This window comes from Artibeus jamaicensis, unplaced genomic scaffold, assembly GCF_021234435.1.
Source record: "Artibeus jamaicensis isolate MK-2021 breed Jamaican fruit bat unplaced genomic scaffold, CSHL_Jam_final contig_519, whole genome shotgun sequence".
NCBI lineage: Eukaryota > Metazoa > Chordata > Mammalia > Chiroptera > Phyllostomidae > Artibeus > Artibeus jamaicensis.
In genome coordinates this window covers 21778298-21797601 of record NW_026521871.1, presented here as the reverse complement: position 1 = coordinate 21797601, position 19304 = coordinate 21778298, and the positions used below count along the sequence as shown (strand labels likewise).

Genomic DNA, 19304 nt, shown 5'->3' with positions numbered 1-19304 from the left:
TGGCTTCTACTACACCTCTCTTCAGTCAATTTGCTCGGGAGGCAGAATAACCTTTTAAAAATTTTAAGTCAGGTCACACAACTATCCTCAAAACCTCCAACAGCTCCTCACTGACATTTAAAATCACATCTCCCACCCTAGTCTTCAAGGCTCCACACAATCTGGCTCCTACACTCTCCCTCGCTTCCTCTGTTCCACCTATAAACTGATCATCTTCCTGTTCCACCAACAGCCACACTTCCGCCTACCTCCACGTGGAATGCTCTTTTCCCAGATCTGCATACAGCTGGCTCCTTCTTGGATTGAGACTTAAGAGCACTGCTCCGCCTAAATGACATTTCCTCTTAAAAAGGACTCTTCTGGACCCCAAGTTAAAAGAGTACCCCCTCATCCCCACCACTCACTCTCTTTCCTTTTACCCTCTTTTTCTTAATAACATTTATTGCTACCTGACATTATATATTTATTTCTCGTCTTTTGTACTATTTGTATTCCTATTTGTACTTCTTAATCCCCTCACCTGTTCACCCATTCTCCCTCAACTGCCTTCCATCTGGCAACCATCAAAATGTTTTCCATGTCCACGATCTTGTCTCTGTTCTTGTTTGCTTAATTTTTTAGATCCAATTGTTGATACATATGTATTTATTGCCATTTTACTGTTCATAGTTTTGATCTTCTTTTTCTTAAATAAGTCCCTTTAACATTTCATTTAATAATGGTTTGGTGATGATGAACTCCTTTAGTTTTTTCTTGTCTGGGAAGCTCTTTACCTGGTCTTTGATTATAAATGATATCTTTGCTGGGTAGAGCAATCTTGAATACAGGTCTCTCTGCTTTGCATCACTTTCAGTATTTCCTGACTGTCCCTTCTAGCCTGAAAGGTTTCTTTTGAGAAATCAGCTAGTAGTCTTATGGGAACTCTCCTGTAGATAACTACCTGCTTTTCTCCTGCTGCTTTTATGATTCTCTCTTTAGCCCTAGCTGGTTTAACTCAGTGGATTGAGCACGGGCCTGTAAAACAAAGGGTTGCTGGTTCGATTCCCAGTCAGGACACATGCCTGGGTTGCAGGTCAGGTCCCCAGTAAGGGACACATGACAGGCAACCACATATTGATATTTCTCTCCTTCTATTTCTCCCTCCCTTCCCTTCTCTCTAAAAATAAATAAATAAAATCTTTTTTTAAAAGATTCTCTTTATCTTCATACTTTGGCATTTTAATTATGATGTGTCTTGGAGTGGGCCTCTTTTCATCCATCTTGTTTGGAACTATCTGTGCTTCCTGGACTTGCATGTCTAATTCCTTCACCAATTTAGGGAAGTATTCTTTCATTATATTTTTCAAATAGATTTCCAGTTTCTTGCTCTTTCTCTTCTCCTTCTGATATCCCTATGATGCAAATGTTGGAATGCTTGAAGTTGTCCCAGAAGCTGCTGACTGACACTATCCTTGTTTTTTTTATTCTTTTTTCTTCTTGTTGTTCTGATTGCCTGTTTTTTGCTTCCTTATGTTCCACATCATCAATTTGATTCTTGGTTTCACCCACTCTATTGTTGTTTCCCTAAATTTTTCTTTATTTCAATTAGTGTATCCTTCATTTCTGACTGGATCTTTTTTATGCTGTTGAGGTCCTCACTAAGTTCTTTGAGCATCCTCATAACAGTATTTTGAATTCTGCATCTAGTAAATTACTTATCTCCAATTTGTTTAGTTTTTTTTCCCGGCATTTTGATCTGTTCTTTCATTTGGGCCATATTTCTTTGTCTCTTCATTTTGGCAGCCTCCCTGAGTTTGTTTCTATGTATTAGGTAGAGCTGCTATGACTCCCTGTCTTGGTAGCACGGTCTAATGCAGTAGGTGTCCTGTAGGGTCCAGTGGCACAGACTCCCCTATCACCTAAGCTGAGTACTTGAGGTGCACCCCTTTGTGTGAGTTGAGTACACTCTTCTCTTGTAGTTGAGCCTTTATTGCTCTGGTAAGGTCAATGGGAGGGATTCACCCAGGCCAGTCATCTGCAAGGATTGGCTGTGACCACTTAATCACCAACTTCTACCTCCTTGGAGGATCAGCCGTGCAGGGGCAGGGTGGTGGTGCTCCCATGTGGCTTGTCACACTGTCCACTGGGTGTGCAGGCTCTGGGTTTCCCTGGTGGGGCAGCTAAGATCAGCCTCCATCTGTGTTTTGCCTGGGGCCACGCTTCCTGAGCTACATAGAACAATCTGAGATGGCTGCTACTTGTGCTTGGCTTCCAGATTCCCAGGGGAAGCCAAACCGTGAATCTATGTTGGCTGCTGCTAGTGCCAGGCCTGGGGCCACTTTGTAAGCGGTATGGGGGTTGGGGGCTCACTGAGGCTAGCTATTGCTTGTTTGAAGGGATTTAGGAAGCTGTGAACCAAGAGCCAACTCCAGGCATTCATATGGAAAACCACTTTTTTTTTAAAGAAAGGCATTTTTTTAAAGATTTTATTTATTTGTCTTTAGAGAGGAAGAGAAGGAGAGGGGAAGGAAGGAGAGAGGGAGAAAAATATCAATGTATGGGTTGCCTCTCGTGTGTCCCCTGCTGGGAACTAGCCTGCAACCCAGATATGTGCCCTGACTGGGAATCGAACCAGCGACCCTTTGCTTCACAGGCCCGTGCTCAATCCACTGAGCTACACAAGCCAGGGTGAAAATCCACTTTTAACAGATGTAAATTGGGTGGGAGGGACCTCACGGGATGATCAGGGTAGGGCAAACAGGTTGATGGAGTCTCAGATAGGGCACCTGCCTGCTGGCTCTGTGGCTGTGCCCGCCTTTCTCTGGGAGAAAGTTGTCCCCCAGCTCTCACCTTGATGCCAGACACTTCAGTTCCTCCCTGTATACCACTGGTGCCTTTCAAGCTGCTACTGCAGTGCTGGAGCTCAGAGGGAGTGAGTCTGAGTAAGTTCGTTTGTGGCTTCTCTAAGGAGAACTGCTTGGGACTCTAGCATTTTGTTCCCTTGTCTCAGTCCCTGCTGGTGGTTGCAGCCAGAAGTTTTGGGGACTTATCTTCCTGACACTGGAACCCTGGCGGGGGGGCCTGGTGTGGGACTGGAACTCCTCGCTCCCGTGAAATCCCTCCCAAATTTTTATCCACCACACGTGGATAAAACATGTTGGTTATTGTTTTCTTCCAAATATATATGCAACATAATAGTGGTATAATTAGCACTGGTAATTTCAGATGCTTTATATTACTTTTGGGAAACAACTTTTAGTCAGCAAACTGTACACATAACTAGGAAGATTGTATTTGATTCAAGGTACATTTTAAGCCAAAATTTACTTTTGCTATTTAAGTGCTAAGCATCTTATTGCTCAGGATCACTTTGACATCCTCTTTCTTTCTAAAGGAGAGAAAATCAAGGTAATATCCTATAAGAAAATTCCCAATACAAAGACTAAAATTTCTCTTCTTTCTCCCAAACGACACTTTAATAAATATATACAAGAGTCCTAGATTAAAGTGAACTATTCCTGGTAATTTATCTCACCAAAATTAACTCAATGTTAATGAAGCAAAACATATATCTGCTTACAGCCACCAGTACATGCTAAAAGCAAGATTAGTAAGAGCGAAACAGAGGTAAGTGTAAGAGTTCACTTCTTAATGCTATTCTCTGGTAAGATGTATAACGGTAGTACTTAGAACTATTGGTCTGGCTCATAAGGAGAACTTTTTACTCAATATAGTGTTTGCCTCTCCTGATGACAACTAACCAAACCACCAGTGGATCTGAGACTTGAGCTCGGCCAAGTCCTTCCCAAGGAGCCCGAACCTGGGGCTGAGGGGGATGGGCAGAGTCTGCCAGGCTGCCTCCGGCCCTCCCCTCACTCTCCACTCTCTCTGAACAGCCTGGTTCTGTAACACGTTGACTGAGATGCTGACTGGAGAACTGAGGAAGATTTGCAGAGAGACAGGGGAATGAGGCGGACGTACAGAGAAAAGCAGAAATACTGCCTCAATTCCTGGTAGAGTTCAAAGTTCCTGGAAACATCCTTGTATTTTTATAATAAATTCCCTTTTTGTTTAAGGTAGTCAAAGGTAGTTTCTGTAACCCTGCAATCAAAGATTCCAACATAATAATCCTGGCAAAATCCTTTATCATTAACTGGAAACAAATCCACTGATACAGAATGACAATTAAAATGTAACTTCAAAGAAAGTAGATCCAGAAATGACAGTTTTGAACAACAACAACAAATGAGTAACTTCTTCAAAACATCTAAGGTCTAATGTAGTGTCAAGAATCAATATCATGGAGGAGAGTAAGGTCCGAACATCTGAGTATACACATTTCCCTGAGTAAAACAAACAAAAAATTGAACCGAACAGTAAGGGCAAGAAACTCTCCAGCAAGTACCAAAACAAATTCATTGCAGTGCCCAACAAAGGAGCAGGTGGGGGGACTTTCTGGAGAGAGCAACGGGGCAGCTGTTGAGCAGTCGTTCAGCAGCATTTTGAAGAACGCTACCCTGCCCATTAGTTAGCGCACTTGCATTCAATAGGATTGGAGTTTACTGTCTCACTCTTTGCATTAAAAAACGATTATGAATTAATACCAGTAAACTGAATTTGATTCATCTGAGTGGTGGATAAAAGACCTGAGGGAAAAAGTACAATCACTTTAAAAACCCATTTAAAAATTTACACATACTTACATTTTTTGCCGTCATGTCAAATTGTATTTGGTTTAAAATTCTCTAAAGCCATTAAAAAAGGAAAATAAGATGTTTTGTCTTCAACAATTCTTTAAAATACATCCTGTTAAAAGAAGAGAAAAGAAGGAACAATAATGTAATAATAATAATAATAATAGGCAACATTTATGTCATATATACTATGCAACATGCATTGTTCTTTAAGTGAATATCTAAGTGAGTCCTCACAACAAAACTATAAGATATGTACCATTTGAATCCTCGTTTCCCAGATAAAAATTGGGGTTTAGAGAGGTTAAACACTTTGACTAAATCAACTCAGCTAACAAGTGACAGAGCCTGGGCTTTGAAACATTGTATTATGCTGCTTTGAGTAACCCATTGAGGGAGACATCAAGGCTTCTTGGATGAACAGCCAATTCCAGGGCTGGGGCAGGAGATGTGCGAGATAAACCTGGAACATTACTGTACCTAAAGTAAGGAAGGGCTCAAGAAGTGACGGAGTCGTATCAAATGTATACAGGGAGCAGCTTAAAGGGCCTACCACTGGACAATAAACACCGAAGTACATATTGATAGTAACAAATAGAACAGACTATAAGCCCCTGAACAAAATGATATTCCAGGAGACCATACCGACACGAACAAACAATGAGGAAGAAGGGAAAGGCCTTCTTGTAATGCAATGCCAGCTAATAGGCTTACAGCTGTTTGCATGGAAAATATAATAATTAATAAATAATACAAAAAGAAACTGTGTTTTGTGTACTCAAAACTGTAAACCTACTTTTTTGCCACTGCCTGTATAAAGGAATGATGTAGAGAACTTCCAATTTATGGTTTTCTGTAAAGGTTTAGGCTAGAATCAGCGATAGATACTAAAACTAGTGGAAGAGAATTGGTGAGAAAAATTATATTTGTATACTTTTGAAACATCTCCCCGCAAAATACATATTAATTCAAATTTTACAGTGAAGAGCCAGCCTAACTGGTGTAGCTCAATGGATTGAGCACGGGCCTGTGGACCAAAGTATCGCGGTTTGATTCCCAGTCAGGGCACATGCGTGGGCTGCAGGCCAGTTCCCAGTGGGGGACACATAAGAGGCAACCACACATTGATATTTCTCTCTTCCTCTCCTTCCCCTCCCCTCTAAAGATAAAGAAGTACAATCTTTAAAAAAATGTTTTACAGTGAAGAAACCTGAGACACATCATTTGAACGGAAGTGATCAGAGCCACCAAGTGATCACCAACAACGAGACAAACCAGCATCTGCATCTCCTCAAGTGCATTAAGGTGGGTAAAATGCCGTTTCTGAGGTTTTCTACCTAAAATGCATAATTATTTTTAAAAATCAGAGAATTGAGAATCACTCTGTAAAATAATTTAGACTTCTTCTAAAATGTTGGCATCATTAGAGATGAAACAAGCCTGAACAACATCCCAAATTTAAGGGACTAAAGTCACATGAAAATTAAATTCAACCTATGCTCCTGGACTCACCTCTCGACCAGAAAGTAACTACTGTAAAGAACATTATTGGGACAATTGGACAAATTGAAATATGGTCCACAGACTGTAAATAATATTGTTTTTATTTATTTATTTATTTGTTTGTTTGTTTAAAATAGTATTGTTTTAATATTGTATTTCCAGCTGTTGATCACAGTTAGATAGGACAAATCTCTCAAGGTCTGGGTTGTTCTTATTACAACTTATTCTTGCTAAATGTCTAGATGTTAAAGTGCAGCCCAGTATCCTGCAGATGCAGCTGTGAACAGGATGAGCTTGCCAGGAACTCAACTGGATAAAGTAACCGACAGCAAAGAAATCAACATGTATAACATTGGCTAAGCCTCTTTGGGGAGCCAGAGCTTTGGATGTGAATCCCGTCTCCACTCGCTGCAAGTAAATAAAACCTTGCAACAGCCGCGTCTCATTCTTGAATAGAACACTGCAAGTGGCAAACCCCTTGAGTTCAGTGACAGTATCATGGAGTTTTTTATGTAAGTGTGACAGCAGCAACTTGCTGTCAAATGATGAAAAGAATATTTTTATACACACACACATGGAATGATAAAGCATATACAGCAAAATGCTGACAACTGGTAAATCTGGGAAAAGGGTATTCAAGACTTCATTGCCCTATTTTTACAACTTTTCTCTTATTTTAAAATTATTTCAAAATTAAAACTTTAATAAGACAACTTCAGGGTAAAGTTGATTTTTGCTTTGCGACTGTAGTTGCAGATTGGTTCACAACATCTATCATGACCTCATAGAAAATCCAAGTTCCTACAGTGGAACTGTTTTACATTCGTCAATTGTCTGATATCTCCTCTTCAGTATTACAAGTGAAATAAATAATAAAGCACTCATTCCTGAGATCCCATTCACCAAATTACGTGACATATTAAAACTAGGAATTTAAGGCTAAAACATAAATACTTCATTTTGAAGATTACTATTTTAACCACTCTTGATATAATAGATCTACATGGGACCCTATACCTGAGATCATATTTACAAAATTGGTCCACATTCAAAATCACAAATGATGTAGTAACAAATTTCAAAGAGGCAATATTATCTAGTTTATGGTCTCTAACCACAATCAATTAAATTAGGAGTCAGCCAATTTTTTAAAAGTTAAAATCAGATATTTAGATAGTAAAAATATATTATTGCTCCAACAACCCATGAATTAAAGAAGGAAATTTGAAATATTTAGAACTGAACAACAATGAAAATAAGAAAACCTATAATGTGCAGCTTAAATACTAACTCAGAAGTACATTTATATTTCTTTTCATTCATGAAGCAACCAACTTAAGTTTAAAAAAATCAGTGGGAACTCAAAAGAAGAAGAAAACAGAATTAATGAAATAAAAGCAAATCAAAATAACTGGTTCTAAGTGCCTTGCTGGAAGCGCCCTGTATAACAAATGAAGCAGCAGTGTTAGCAGAGTGGAAAGTGCACGGTTCCTTTTTTAAACTTAGGCTCCGTCTCAGCTCTGAAACTTACTAGCTGGTGTGACCCTGACCAAGTGACTGAACCCCCCAGAGCTTCAGTGTCCTCGTTTGGAAGAGGCCCACTGGGTTTTTTAGGGTTGTGTTAGGGGTAAGTTTGATACATTCGAAGCGAAAATCGTCAAATCCACCAGTTAATGTGCCAAATGCCCTGTGGCTCATAAACACTAAACGCTCCTAACCACACAAAAAAATCCATTTTAAATATTTTCAAGATTACCTTAGGAATGACTGAAATGTATTTATAATTAAGATAATAAGGTATTTTCCATCCAAAGAACCTGGGACAATAAGGTTTTTTCAATTCAAAGTACCTGTTATATTTCAGAAACTTGCTACATCTATCTAAAGCAGATACCGTTGCCTACCCAAAGTCATTTTCTGTTCTTCCTTAGAAGTTGAAGGTGGCAATGTGTCCAACTAAAATGACTACGTTCTCAGTCTCCCTCTCACACAGGCTGATCATATGATGTAATTCCAGCCAATGAAATATAAGCAGACATTGATGGGCGGAGCTACCAGATTTGCCTACTCTTTTTGCCCTTTTCCCCATTTCTTCATGTCCAGAGTTTGGTTGTGATGGCAACAGAAGCCTGTCCCCATGCATCTGCTTCATTACTACATTTAGCATTCAATCTTGTATTATATTTCCTAAGGACTGTGTTATTGAGTGGCACGTGCTACTCTCGCAAATAAAACAAATGAACTGTGTTACTATTTCAACACACTATAACAATAGGCTACCAATAAAAATACTGTGTAGCCACATTAATGAGCTTGATGAAGGAAAATTTTTAGTATTTCCTTTGTATCTTTTCACCAGAGCTAGCACAAACTGGAACCTCTAAATGTTACCTAAATGAAAAATGTTTTTTTAAATATTTTTAATTAATTATTTTCAAGTACAGTTTTCTGTCTTTTACTCCCATCCCAGCTCACCCCCCCAGTGCTCCCCACCTCCCTCCCATTTCCACCCGCCTTAGTTGTCCATGAGTCCTTTATACTAGTTCCTGTAAATTCTTTCCCTATTTCCCCTGAAATTAACGTTTGAAAGAGCAAAAGTGCATAAGTTTCTTGAGCAAATTTACCTTAATGTCTCTGGGCCTCAATTTCTTCATCTGCAAAAACAGTAATAGTATATCTACTTAACTAAATGAGTCAAGGCAATAAAACTGATTAAGAAACTGCCTAGCACAAGGTTAGCACTCAACCAATGTTAGGGGAAAAAAGCAGTTCACTATCTCTCATGACAAATGAAGGTTTCTTACTCACAAATAAATAATGCGGAATTCATAGATTGTGTAAGTGAAAATTACCACACCATGAATCCAATTTAAAATAGAAAAAAATGGTTTTAATTGTTAAGAAAAACCTCTAAAATTAATAGGATTCGGTTGTAAATCCATTCGCTGATTTATTTGATTCATCCAGCGAACACTGAACACCCACTCTGCATAAGGCACTCATGGAGGTATGGGAGATATCCTAGTGAATGAGGGAAACAGCATAAACCTTCAAATGTAATTTAAATTCACAGTAAGACAAATATTACAAAAGGCAATAGGATTGTGACAGAGATATGTTTCATTCAATTAAAAATGAAGACGTATGCTGTACTGGCTTTGAGTGAGAGCTTATGACTCTTTAATTTAAAATACACCTTTCTAAAATACGTATACATTCTAAGTATTTTTAAAAGCTCTTGTCTTTCTTTTACATTGTCTTTAAGCTACAAATCATTTAAAATATATGACTTAAATCAAATGTCTAGAAAGTAAATAAACACAGCACCAAGTGTTTCAAGAAATTGCCATTCTCAAAGATAAGCCGGTCTTGTGCATCGATGCGTTATGTTTTACGCAGAGTCAACAATTGTACACTTCTTCCAGTCACCAAGTTTTCTGTTGGTTAAACAAAATAAATCGGATTTCTCCTTCCACCTTCATGAACACATTATGTCAAACTCAAAGAGTCAATCTCTGTGACCTCACCATCTGCCATGATCTCTTGTCAGTTTCAGACAATGTAACTCCCACAGATGGTCTCAAAATGCAAGCCCTTTTCCTTTCCAATCACAACTCAGCAGCTCTGGCCACAAAGGCTTTTAAAGTGGTACAACCGTAATCCAAATACAAAGAAGAAAAAAGCAAATATAATTATAAATAAATTCGTAGAATTAACATCACTGAATCAGAGTGTGTAGACTTTCTAATGCTGCTGAAAAAAATGCTACTAAAATTAAATTTCAGCAAAGGCAGTATATATGTTTTGTTTTTATTTTTAAATCATATTTTAGTGATGATGCTATTACAGTTGTCCCAATTCTTCCCCCTTTGCCTTCCTCCACCAAGCATCCCCCACAGGCCATCCCCACACCACTGTTCAGGTCCATGGGTCATGCGTGTGAGTTCTTTGGCTACCCCATTCCCTATACTGTACTTTACATCCCCATAACTCTTCTGCGACTACCTATTTGTACTTCTTAATCCCCTCACCTCTTCACCCACTCTCCCCATCCCCTTTCCATCTGGCAACCATCAAAATGCTCTCCGTGTCCATGATTCTATTCCTGTTCTTGTTGTTTGCTTAGTTTGTTTTTAGAATCAAGTGTTGATATGTATTTATCGCCATTTTATTGTTCATAGTTTTGATCTTCTTTTTCCTAAATAAGTCCCTTCAACATTTCATTTAATAATGGTTTGGTGGTGATTAACTCCTTTAGTTTTTTTAGTTAGTTCTTTAGTTTTTCAGACAAGAAAAAACTAAAAGCTCTTTACCTGCCCTTCGATTATAAATGATATATTTGTTGGGTAGAGCAATCTTGGCTGCAGGTCCCTGTTTTGCATCACTTCAGATATTTCTTGACAATCCCTTCTAGCCTGCAAAGTTTCTTTTGAGAAGTCAGCTGACAGTCTTATTGGGAGTCCCCTGTAGGTAACTGAACGACCTTTCTCCTGCTGCTTTTAAGATCCTCTCTTTATCTTTATACTTTGACGTTTTAATTATGATGTGTCTTGGAGTTGGCCTCTTTTCATCCATCTTGTTTGGAACTATCTGTGCTTCCTGGGCTTGCATGTCTAATTCCTTCACCAATTTAGGGAAGTATTCTTTCATTATATTTTTCAAATAGATTTCCAGTTTCTTGCTCTTTCTTTTCTCCTTCTGATACCCCTATGATGCGAATGTTGGAATGCTTGAAGTTGTCCCAGAAGCTGCTGACTGACACTATCCTTGTTTTTTAGGATTCTTTTTTCTTCTTGTTGTTCTGATTGCCTGTTTTTTGCTTCCTTATGTTCCACATCATCGATTAGATTTGATTTGATTCTTGGTTTCACCCACTCTATTGTTGTTTCCCTAAATTTTTCTTTATTTCAATTAGTGTATCCTTCATTTCTGACTGGATCTTTTTTATGCTGTTGAGGTCCTCACTAAGTTCTTTGAGCATCCTCATAACCGTATTTTGAATTCTGCATCTAGTAAATTACTTATCTCCAATTTGTTTAGTTTTTTTTTCCTGGCATTTTGATCTGTTCTTTCATTTGGGCCATGTTTCTTTGTCTCCTTATTTTGGCAGCTTCCCTGAGTTTGTTTCTATGTATTAGGTAGAGCTGCTATGACTCCCTGTCTTGGTAGCGTGGTCTAATGTAGTAGGTGTCCTGTAGGGTCCAGTGGCATAGCCTTCCCTATCACCCAAGCTGGGTACTTGATTTGCAACCCTTTGTGTGAGCTGAGTACACCTTCCTCTTGTTTGCTATGGTCTGGTCAATGGAAGGGATTTACCCAGGCTAGTCAACTGCAAAAACTGGCTATGACCACTGACCACCAATCTGCACCCTCTGTGGCAGATCAGCTCTGCAAGGAGCAGGGTGGTGGTTTTCTATTGTAGTGTACAGCTGCCCACTGGGTGTGCAGGGTCTGGGGTTTCCTGGGTGGTGTAGGCCAAGGTCAGCCCCCACCTATGTTCTACCCCGGGCCACTCTGCAGGAACTATAAAGCAATCTGAGATGGCTACTACTTGTGCTTGGCATGAAGATTCCCAGGCAAAACCAAGCTATGGATCTAGACTGGCTGCTGCTAGTCTGGGCCTGGGGCCACTGAGCAAGAGGTTCAGGGGCTGACGGTTTACTGAGGCCAGCTGTTGCTTATTTGATAGGATTTAGGAAGTTGTGAAGCATGAGCCCAGACCAGCCATCCATATGGAAAAGTCACTGTGAACAGTTGGTTAACTGTGGACATGTAAGTTGGGTGGTAGGGAGTATCAGGGAATCTTCATGGCAAGGCAAACAGTGTTATCCAGATTGATGGCGACTGAGATATGGCACCCACCTGCTGGCCCTGTGGCTCTGTGGGGATTAGGGCTCAGAAAAGGCACAATGGCCTCTGCCCATCTTTCTGTCTAGGACAAAGCTGTCCCCCAGCTCCCACCTTGATGCGCTAGACACTTCAGTTCCTCCCTGTGTGCTACTGGTGCCTTTCAAGCTGCTACCCCAGTGCTGGAGCTCAGAGGGATTGAGTCTGAGCAAGTTCATGCACGGGTTCTCCAAGGGGAACTTCTTGGGACTCCAGAAATTTCTCCACTTACTCAATCCCCGTTGTTTCTCAGCCAGAAGTTATGGGGACTTATCTTCCTGGCATTGGATCCTTGCATTGGGGGCATCTGGTGGGGGATTGGGACTACTCGCTCCCGAAACATCCCCCCTTAATTATCACCCACTACCATGTGGTTGTGGGAACAGTCCGTTCTGCGTCTCCCCGCTCCTATCACTCTGGATGGATGTGATTTCTTTAATTCCGTGGCTGTCAGACTTCCATCCATCTCAACTTCTGATGGTTCTGAGTGATGGTTGTTCTATATTTTAGTTGTCATTTTGATGTGGTTGTGGGAGGAGGTGAGCCATGTTTCCCTGCACTGCCATCTTGACCGGAAGTCCAAAGGTGTACTTACATGGGAGACATTATTAATTTTAAATACATGTTTCAAAGTTTGGGAAACACACCTACTTAGGCGCTCTCCTATGTGTTCCACGTGTGTGATCTCACATAATCTGTGCCAGAAGTCTACGAGGTGGATACACTAGTCGCATTTTATGGATGAGGATCTGAGCTTTACAGGCGAAGTGATCCACCCAATTAACCAACTGTGTAAACAGCAATGACCGAATATCAATGTAGGAACTAGCAGACATGCTCTTATGTATTGTGCTAAATTCCTAAATATATCTGAGTTCCTCAAAGTATAAGAAAACATGTAATTATTATAATAAACCATATAAAAGAATAACATTATACCAAAAGAAGTCTTCCGAATTTCATATAGGACAACTCATATAGCACTAGATCAAGTTTTAACTTTTTAAATTTATTTTTAAATGTTAATTTCACTTAAAACCTTTTTTGAAAGTTTTTTTTAATTAGTTTCTGTATTAAATTGAAATTTTCTTTATTTTTGAGTAGGTAGTAAACTTCCTCACTTTTTTTCACACCTTCCCAGGAGCCCTGTACATCATTCTACCGTAATTTATGGAACTAGTCCCCTACTGGTGAACACTTAGGATTCCGGTTTCTGAACTGGTGACAGTAACCCATTTTGGTGACTCAGTCCTTTATGTTTGATCTGGTCTCTCTCCCTCTCCGGCTCTGGGTGGAACCGCTTTCCTACACCCTTCTCTGATCCGGTCGCACAGGCTCTGTCAGTGCCCAAATGCACGCTCCTCGTGCCTCGGGGCCTCTGCACAGGCGGCTCCCTCTGCCTGGAACTTTCACCAGTGGCTTGTTCCTCCTCCACCAGCGCTCTTGGTAAACATCACTTCCTCAAAGGTCTCTACTGAATGCTCTCCCACTCTCTCCTTTTAGAGTGCACATCAGGTTGTCATTACCTATTTGTCCGTACGATTATCAGAACGTGGTCTAACTCTACCAACTACGATGTAAGTTCCGTGAGGGCTGGAACCCTATCTATTGGGATGGCAGAAAAGTCTCTTAAGTTTTTCCCATAAAATAAAAAGGCACGATTTTCATTTTCACCAATAGCTTTATTGATTTGGATATTTTGAGTATGCCGGCTATCTCCTGCATAGTATAAGGCAGATTGTTCTCAATTAATGTCTCAACTTGATCACTATCAACTTCAACTGGTCTACCTGACTGTGAAGCATCATCCAGTGAGAAATCTCCAGCAGGAAACTTTACAAACCACTTTTGACATGTTCAATCAGTCACAGCACCTTCTCCATACAGGGCACAAATCTTTTTCTATGTTTCAGTTGTGTTTTTACTTTTCTTGAGATAATAAAACATAGTATGCCAAAAATGTTGGATATTTTCTTCTGTCTTCAATATTACAATAGCTATACAAAAATTCATCAATTTTGATGTTTCATTTATTTATTTAAATGAATAAATAAATATCTATTCATTTTTAGAGAGGAGATGGGAGGGAGAAATGGAGAGAAACTCGATGTGTGAGAGATACATCAACTGGTTGTTTCTCACACACCCCCAAGTGGGAACCTGGCCCACAACCCAGGCATGTGCCCTGACTGGGAATCGAACCAGTGACCCTTTTACTCACAGTGAGTGCTCAATCCACTAAGTTACATAAGCCACGGCAGGAGAGAGTAAAATTTGAAAAACACTTTTTCATTTCAAGACCTCAAATGCTCTCTAAAAACACTTGTATGTACTAACAGCTGCTTTTCCATGGAACCATTGATATTTTACACTTAAAAAAAAGATAATTGCTTTTATGTTCATTGCTCACTTTTTAATTTATTTGTTAAAAGATTTTATTTATTTGTTTTTAGAGAGGGGGAAGGGAAAAAGAAAGAGAGGGAGAGAGACATCAATGTGTGCTTGTCTCTCATGTACCTCCCACTGGGGACCTGGCCTGCAACCCAGGCACCTGCCCTGATTGGGAATCGAACCGGCAACCTTTTGGTTCACAAGCTGGCACTCAATCCACTGAGCCTCACCAGCCAGAGCCATTGCTCACTTTTTTAAATTGAAAAATAATTTTCCAGACTCTGTACGATGTTAAAAATTGGTTAATACTATAAGCAATTAATGATCACTTTTTTTTTCTTTTATTGATTCTAGAGAGAGGGGAAAGGAAGGAGAGAGGGAGAGAAACGTGTGGGAGAGAGAAACATCAGATCGGTTGCTTCTTGCGCTCACCCCAACTGGGGACCAAACCTGCAACCCAGGCACGTGCCCTGACCAGAAATCGAACCTGTGACATTTAGTTTGCAGGACAACGACCCACCAACACCGCCACATGGGCCAGGGCTAATAACAACTTTACCAGAGTCTTCTACAGAAGAGCAGTGAGATAAAGAATCATGGTGTCTCAGCAGTACGCATTTGCTTCCTTATTCAACACTCACTGCCTGCCTAGTGCACGTCAAACACGAGGCTGAGCATTACGGGCACAGTGAGAAGTCACGGCAGCCCCTGGTTCACTAAGGAGGCAGGCACTGGGCCCCCACCGCCACGTTGGGCTGCTTGGTGGTGGGGGGCTCCTGCAAACAGCTGCACAGCAAGTCGCAGAAGATAAATTTGTTTTTGATTTGCCTGATTATGAAAATATCAACCATGATGTGGTTTTTATCCTGGGAACAATCCCATTTCCTGTGAGGACAGCGGATCTGTCTACTTTCCCTAACCTAATTCAAATGGAATGCCAATATGCCAACTCCAAGAATTTGTCACGCATGGGAAACCAAGTGCCATCTTCAATATGTCAGGACTTAGACCTAGAGGAGGAAGCCAACACCCTTTCGGAGCCATGAGCATTGTCCGAACTCCAGCTGTTGCTCGGACTGGAATGTCCGTGAATTGCCGGACCGCCTCGCTCGGCAGAGGCCTGCGGGTACCGCTGCCGACCCCTCGGCCGACTCACCCACGCAGCTCACACAGAACAAGTCAGACAGCTACGCTCTGCTCCACCATGTGCTGTCTCCCAGGCCCAGATGACACCGAGTCCATCGGAAATGTTCATTCTAATGTGAATAAAATAATCTTTAACAGGTTCTGAAATCTGTTTTGAAGATAAATGACTCCATTTAAAAATGAAGTCAAAAGGATCATGAAACTTAGGTTTAAAAGCCTTAGTGACTGTGAAGCTTAATTAAAGTCTCAATAAAAAATTAAAAAATGAAAATATGTTCATTAATGACTTTTCCCCCTTATGCTTCAAATATTATTCAGAGGTAAACCATTTTATTTTGGCTATCATTCATTTCTTTTTACTTAAAAATAAAGCATGATCACAAACAAAAAAAGAAGGCAGGTATTATTAAAACAATGACTTTTAAAATTAACTACTTAATGACAATAACTATATGTGCTACTACCGAGCCAAAAAAAAAAGATGCAAGAGAAGCATGAAACGTAACAGACTGAGACTCTGATTTTAGAGATTTTTCCACGGAAGTCAAGTCCAAGCTGAGTGTGACAAAGTAAACCATTTGCAAGGAAAGAGGGGACATCACAGGCAGAGGGAGCGACCAGCACGGGGTTCGGAAGAAAAGCATACGGGAAGGTCCAGGAAATGAAGGAAGATCTCTGTACCTGAAAATACAGGGCAACAGGGGGTGCTTCTAAGAGATGAGGTGGGAAGCCAGGCCAAGCAGGACATTCCCTTTTCCTAAAATCAGATCCGTGGGAAGCCTTGGACAGATCTTAAGTAGAGAGCTGAACATCTGAACTAGAGAGAGACTGAACTGTGTTCACTAAAGAATAAGTGAAAATTACTTGCATTCTAACCCTTTAAAAGCCAAAATTATCAGCTATATTCTGTAATTCTTCAGTGACTGAAATATTCATTTCTTGACTATATCAGTTTATATCAGTATCTATCATCTATGTACCTAAAAACAAACTCAATCCATTGCAACAACACTCAATAGAAAAATAAGCAAAAAAAGTTTCCAGATGTTAAATTAGCTTTCACAAAACCTGTACACTAATCAGTGACTCGAGTCCTCAGGCCCCTCCTTCAGCTCAATGATTTTATTTAATATAAATTCTAATTAAATGTACTTATCTGGATGTTCAGGCGAGAAGCCAATTACACTCAGTAGAAAGGGAGCGAGGGGCCGGCACTGTTACAGACGAGCACAGCAACGACTGTCAGCCTAGTACTGAAGTCAAGTTAGACACAGAATCACGTTCCACCAAGTGAACCACTGAAGCAGGATTCCTCCCCTACTCCGGGCAAAGCTGGAGTAATGGCACTTCCCTACACCTGCTTCCACAATAGAACCTAAGGGATACTTTTGTTCCGAATACTTTCATAGATTGAAACATGTATTATTTGTTTTTCACTGCTGAAAACAAAAGTTTAACAGAGAAAAGTTAGTTCTGTTCTGTCCAAAGGAGCAACATTAGAATCTAAGAGATCACCCAAATTTAGAACAAAAACCACATTTCAGGATCCTGCCAAGCACCTAACAAAAGCCTCTTTTGTCCAACAGCACAGGCCAAGTTTTACAGCGTCCACTGACTTTTGCACAGTGACTACATGGGTTACAACACCTGTTGTATACATGCTCTTTAGCAAAATTCCATTCCCAAATAAACAAGGCTTCAGATTAGAAATACGAATGTTAATGCTTATGCTCACTTGATCCATCACAACAGGCTAAATGAGTTTTTAAAATATTGTTTGGGTATTAAGCCCTGGCTGTTGTGTCTCAGTGGACTGAGTGCTGGCCTGAGAGCCAAAGGGTTGCCGGTTCGATTCCCAGTCAGAGCACATGCCTGGGTTGCAGGCCAGGTCCTTAGTTTGGGGCATGTGAGAGGCGACCACACACTGATGTTTCTCTCCCTCCCTTTCTCCTTTCTTTCCTCTCTCTCTAAAAATTAATAAATAAAATCTTTAAAAAACATATCATTTGGGTGTTAATATAAATTTACAGAAAAAGTACTATACAAAGAACTATGTGAGCATAAAACATAAATCCATGAGTCAAAGAAGAAGATAAAATAGAACAATCAAAATGAAGCAATCTGGAAGAAAACAGCATAATAATTTCTAATCCTCATTTAGAATACCACTGTACTTATACATGTACCTAATCTATATTCGAATGTGAAAATGAAACCGAATGAAATAATTTTATAATCAGCATCATCATAAGAGCTATTTACTACAGTTAATTCCCAAAATAACCCTCCATTATACAGGTGAGAAAACTGAAAAAGTGAATCAGAGAGCTTAAATAACTTGCCCAAGGTCACTTAGAACCAAAATTTACAATAAAGTTGAGGTTAATGAGATGTTACCATATATGTGTTCCATAGCATAAAAGGATGAGTTCCAAGCTGTTTTCATTTTAAAGTAGTGTAAGATTTTAAAATTATTAAAGGAGGTTTGTATTATTTGTGAATGTTGAACAATATAAATGATCATACATACACTTTAAAGTTATCTTAGCCCTGACCAGTGTGGCTCAGTGGGTTGGGTGCCACCCTGCAAAGCGAATTCCCGGTCAGGGCACGTGCCTGGGTTGCAGGATTGGTCCCCGGTCGGGGCACGTGAGAAAGGCAACCAGTTAAAGTTTCTCTCTCATATTAGTGTTTCTGTCCCTTTTCTTCTTCCTCTCTAAAAATAAATAAATAAAATCTTTACAAAATAAACTAAAATTATCTCTAAAAGACTTCCAGAAAAATGGCAGAGTATAAGAACATTTGTCTTATTTGCATGAGTACTCTAGCCACTTAAATGTAAAGGTTAAGTGATAGTTCTTTTCAATTTATTTGTTAAGTCCTGGCTGTAGTGGACTGAGTGTTGGTCTGCAAACCAGAGGGTTGGCGGTTCAATTCTAGTCAGGGCACACGCCTGGGCTGTAGGCCAGGTCTCTGGTTGGGGGGCGCCCAAGAGGCAACCACACACTGGCGTATCTCCCCCTCTCTCCCTCCCTTCCCCTCTCTCTAAAAATAAATAAAACCTTTAAACATATTTGTTAATACATTAACATTTGTAAAAAAATAAATTTTATTTTTAAGTAATTTTTTTAAAAGAGAGGCAAGCCAGAAAGTGCAAAGGTGAACGATGAAACATCATCCCACTACTTCCCCCCCACTCCACTGACACCTCTGCACCCGCAATTGCAGGACTGACGTTTATGCATCAGCCCCGGGTTTTAGGGGCACACGTAGGTGAGTAATGTGAAAACATTCTCATTTACTCATCTTTGAAAAAGCTTAACATTTAGTTTTGCTTCTTGTTTTTTTTAATACTCAACAACATAGCATTGAGATCCTGCCAAAATAGTACAAATAGAATATCTTCATTCCCCTTAACAGCTGCCTAATATTCTGACTATACCATTATTTAACCAGTTCCCTATCGTCAGAATTTGGGTTTCTAATCTTTTGCTATTATAAACAACGCTTCAGTGACTACCCTTATATATATGTAATTGTACGTGTGGAATTGTTTGATCTAATGATATATGCATTTTTAGAAATATTGCTACTTTGTCCTCTACAGCTGCTGAGGAAATTAGCACCCCACCCGGTCGTACATAAAACCATTTCTACACAGCCTCCCCAGTGCAGGATGCTTCTTAAGTGTCTTTATTCAATCTG

At 40.0% G+C, this 19304-nt stretch overlaps 1 protein-coding gene and 1 pseudogene across 4 annotated transcripts in view; one reads left to right on the top strand and one right to left on the bottom strand.

Annotated features, from left to right (window-relative positions):
• TFDP2 (transcription factor Dp-2) overlaps positions 1-19304 on the bottom strand; it is a 158217-nt gene that overhangs the window by 103775 nt on the left and 35138 nt on the right. For all 4 annotated transcript variants that reach the window (XM_037139374.2, XM_037139379.2, XM_037139380.2 and 1 more), the window contains exon 2: positions 4683-4785. In XM_037139374.2, coding sequence (XP_036995269.1) covers positions 4683-4697 — 15 coding nt within the window. In that variant the 5' untranslated portion in view covers positions 4698-4785. The remainder of the gene's footprint in view (positions 1-4682; positions 4786-19304) is intronic.
• LOC119044789 (protein Hikeshi-like) lies at positions 13414-15718 on the top strand (annotated as a pseudogene).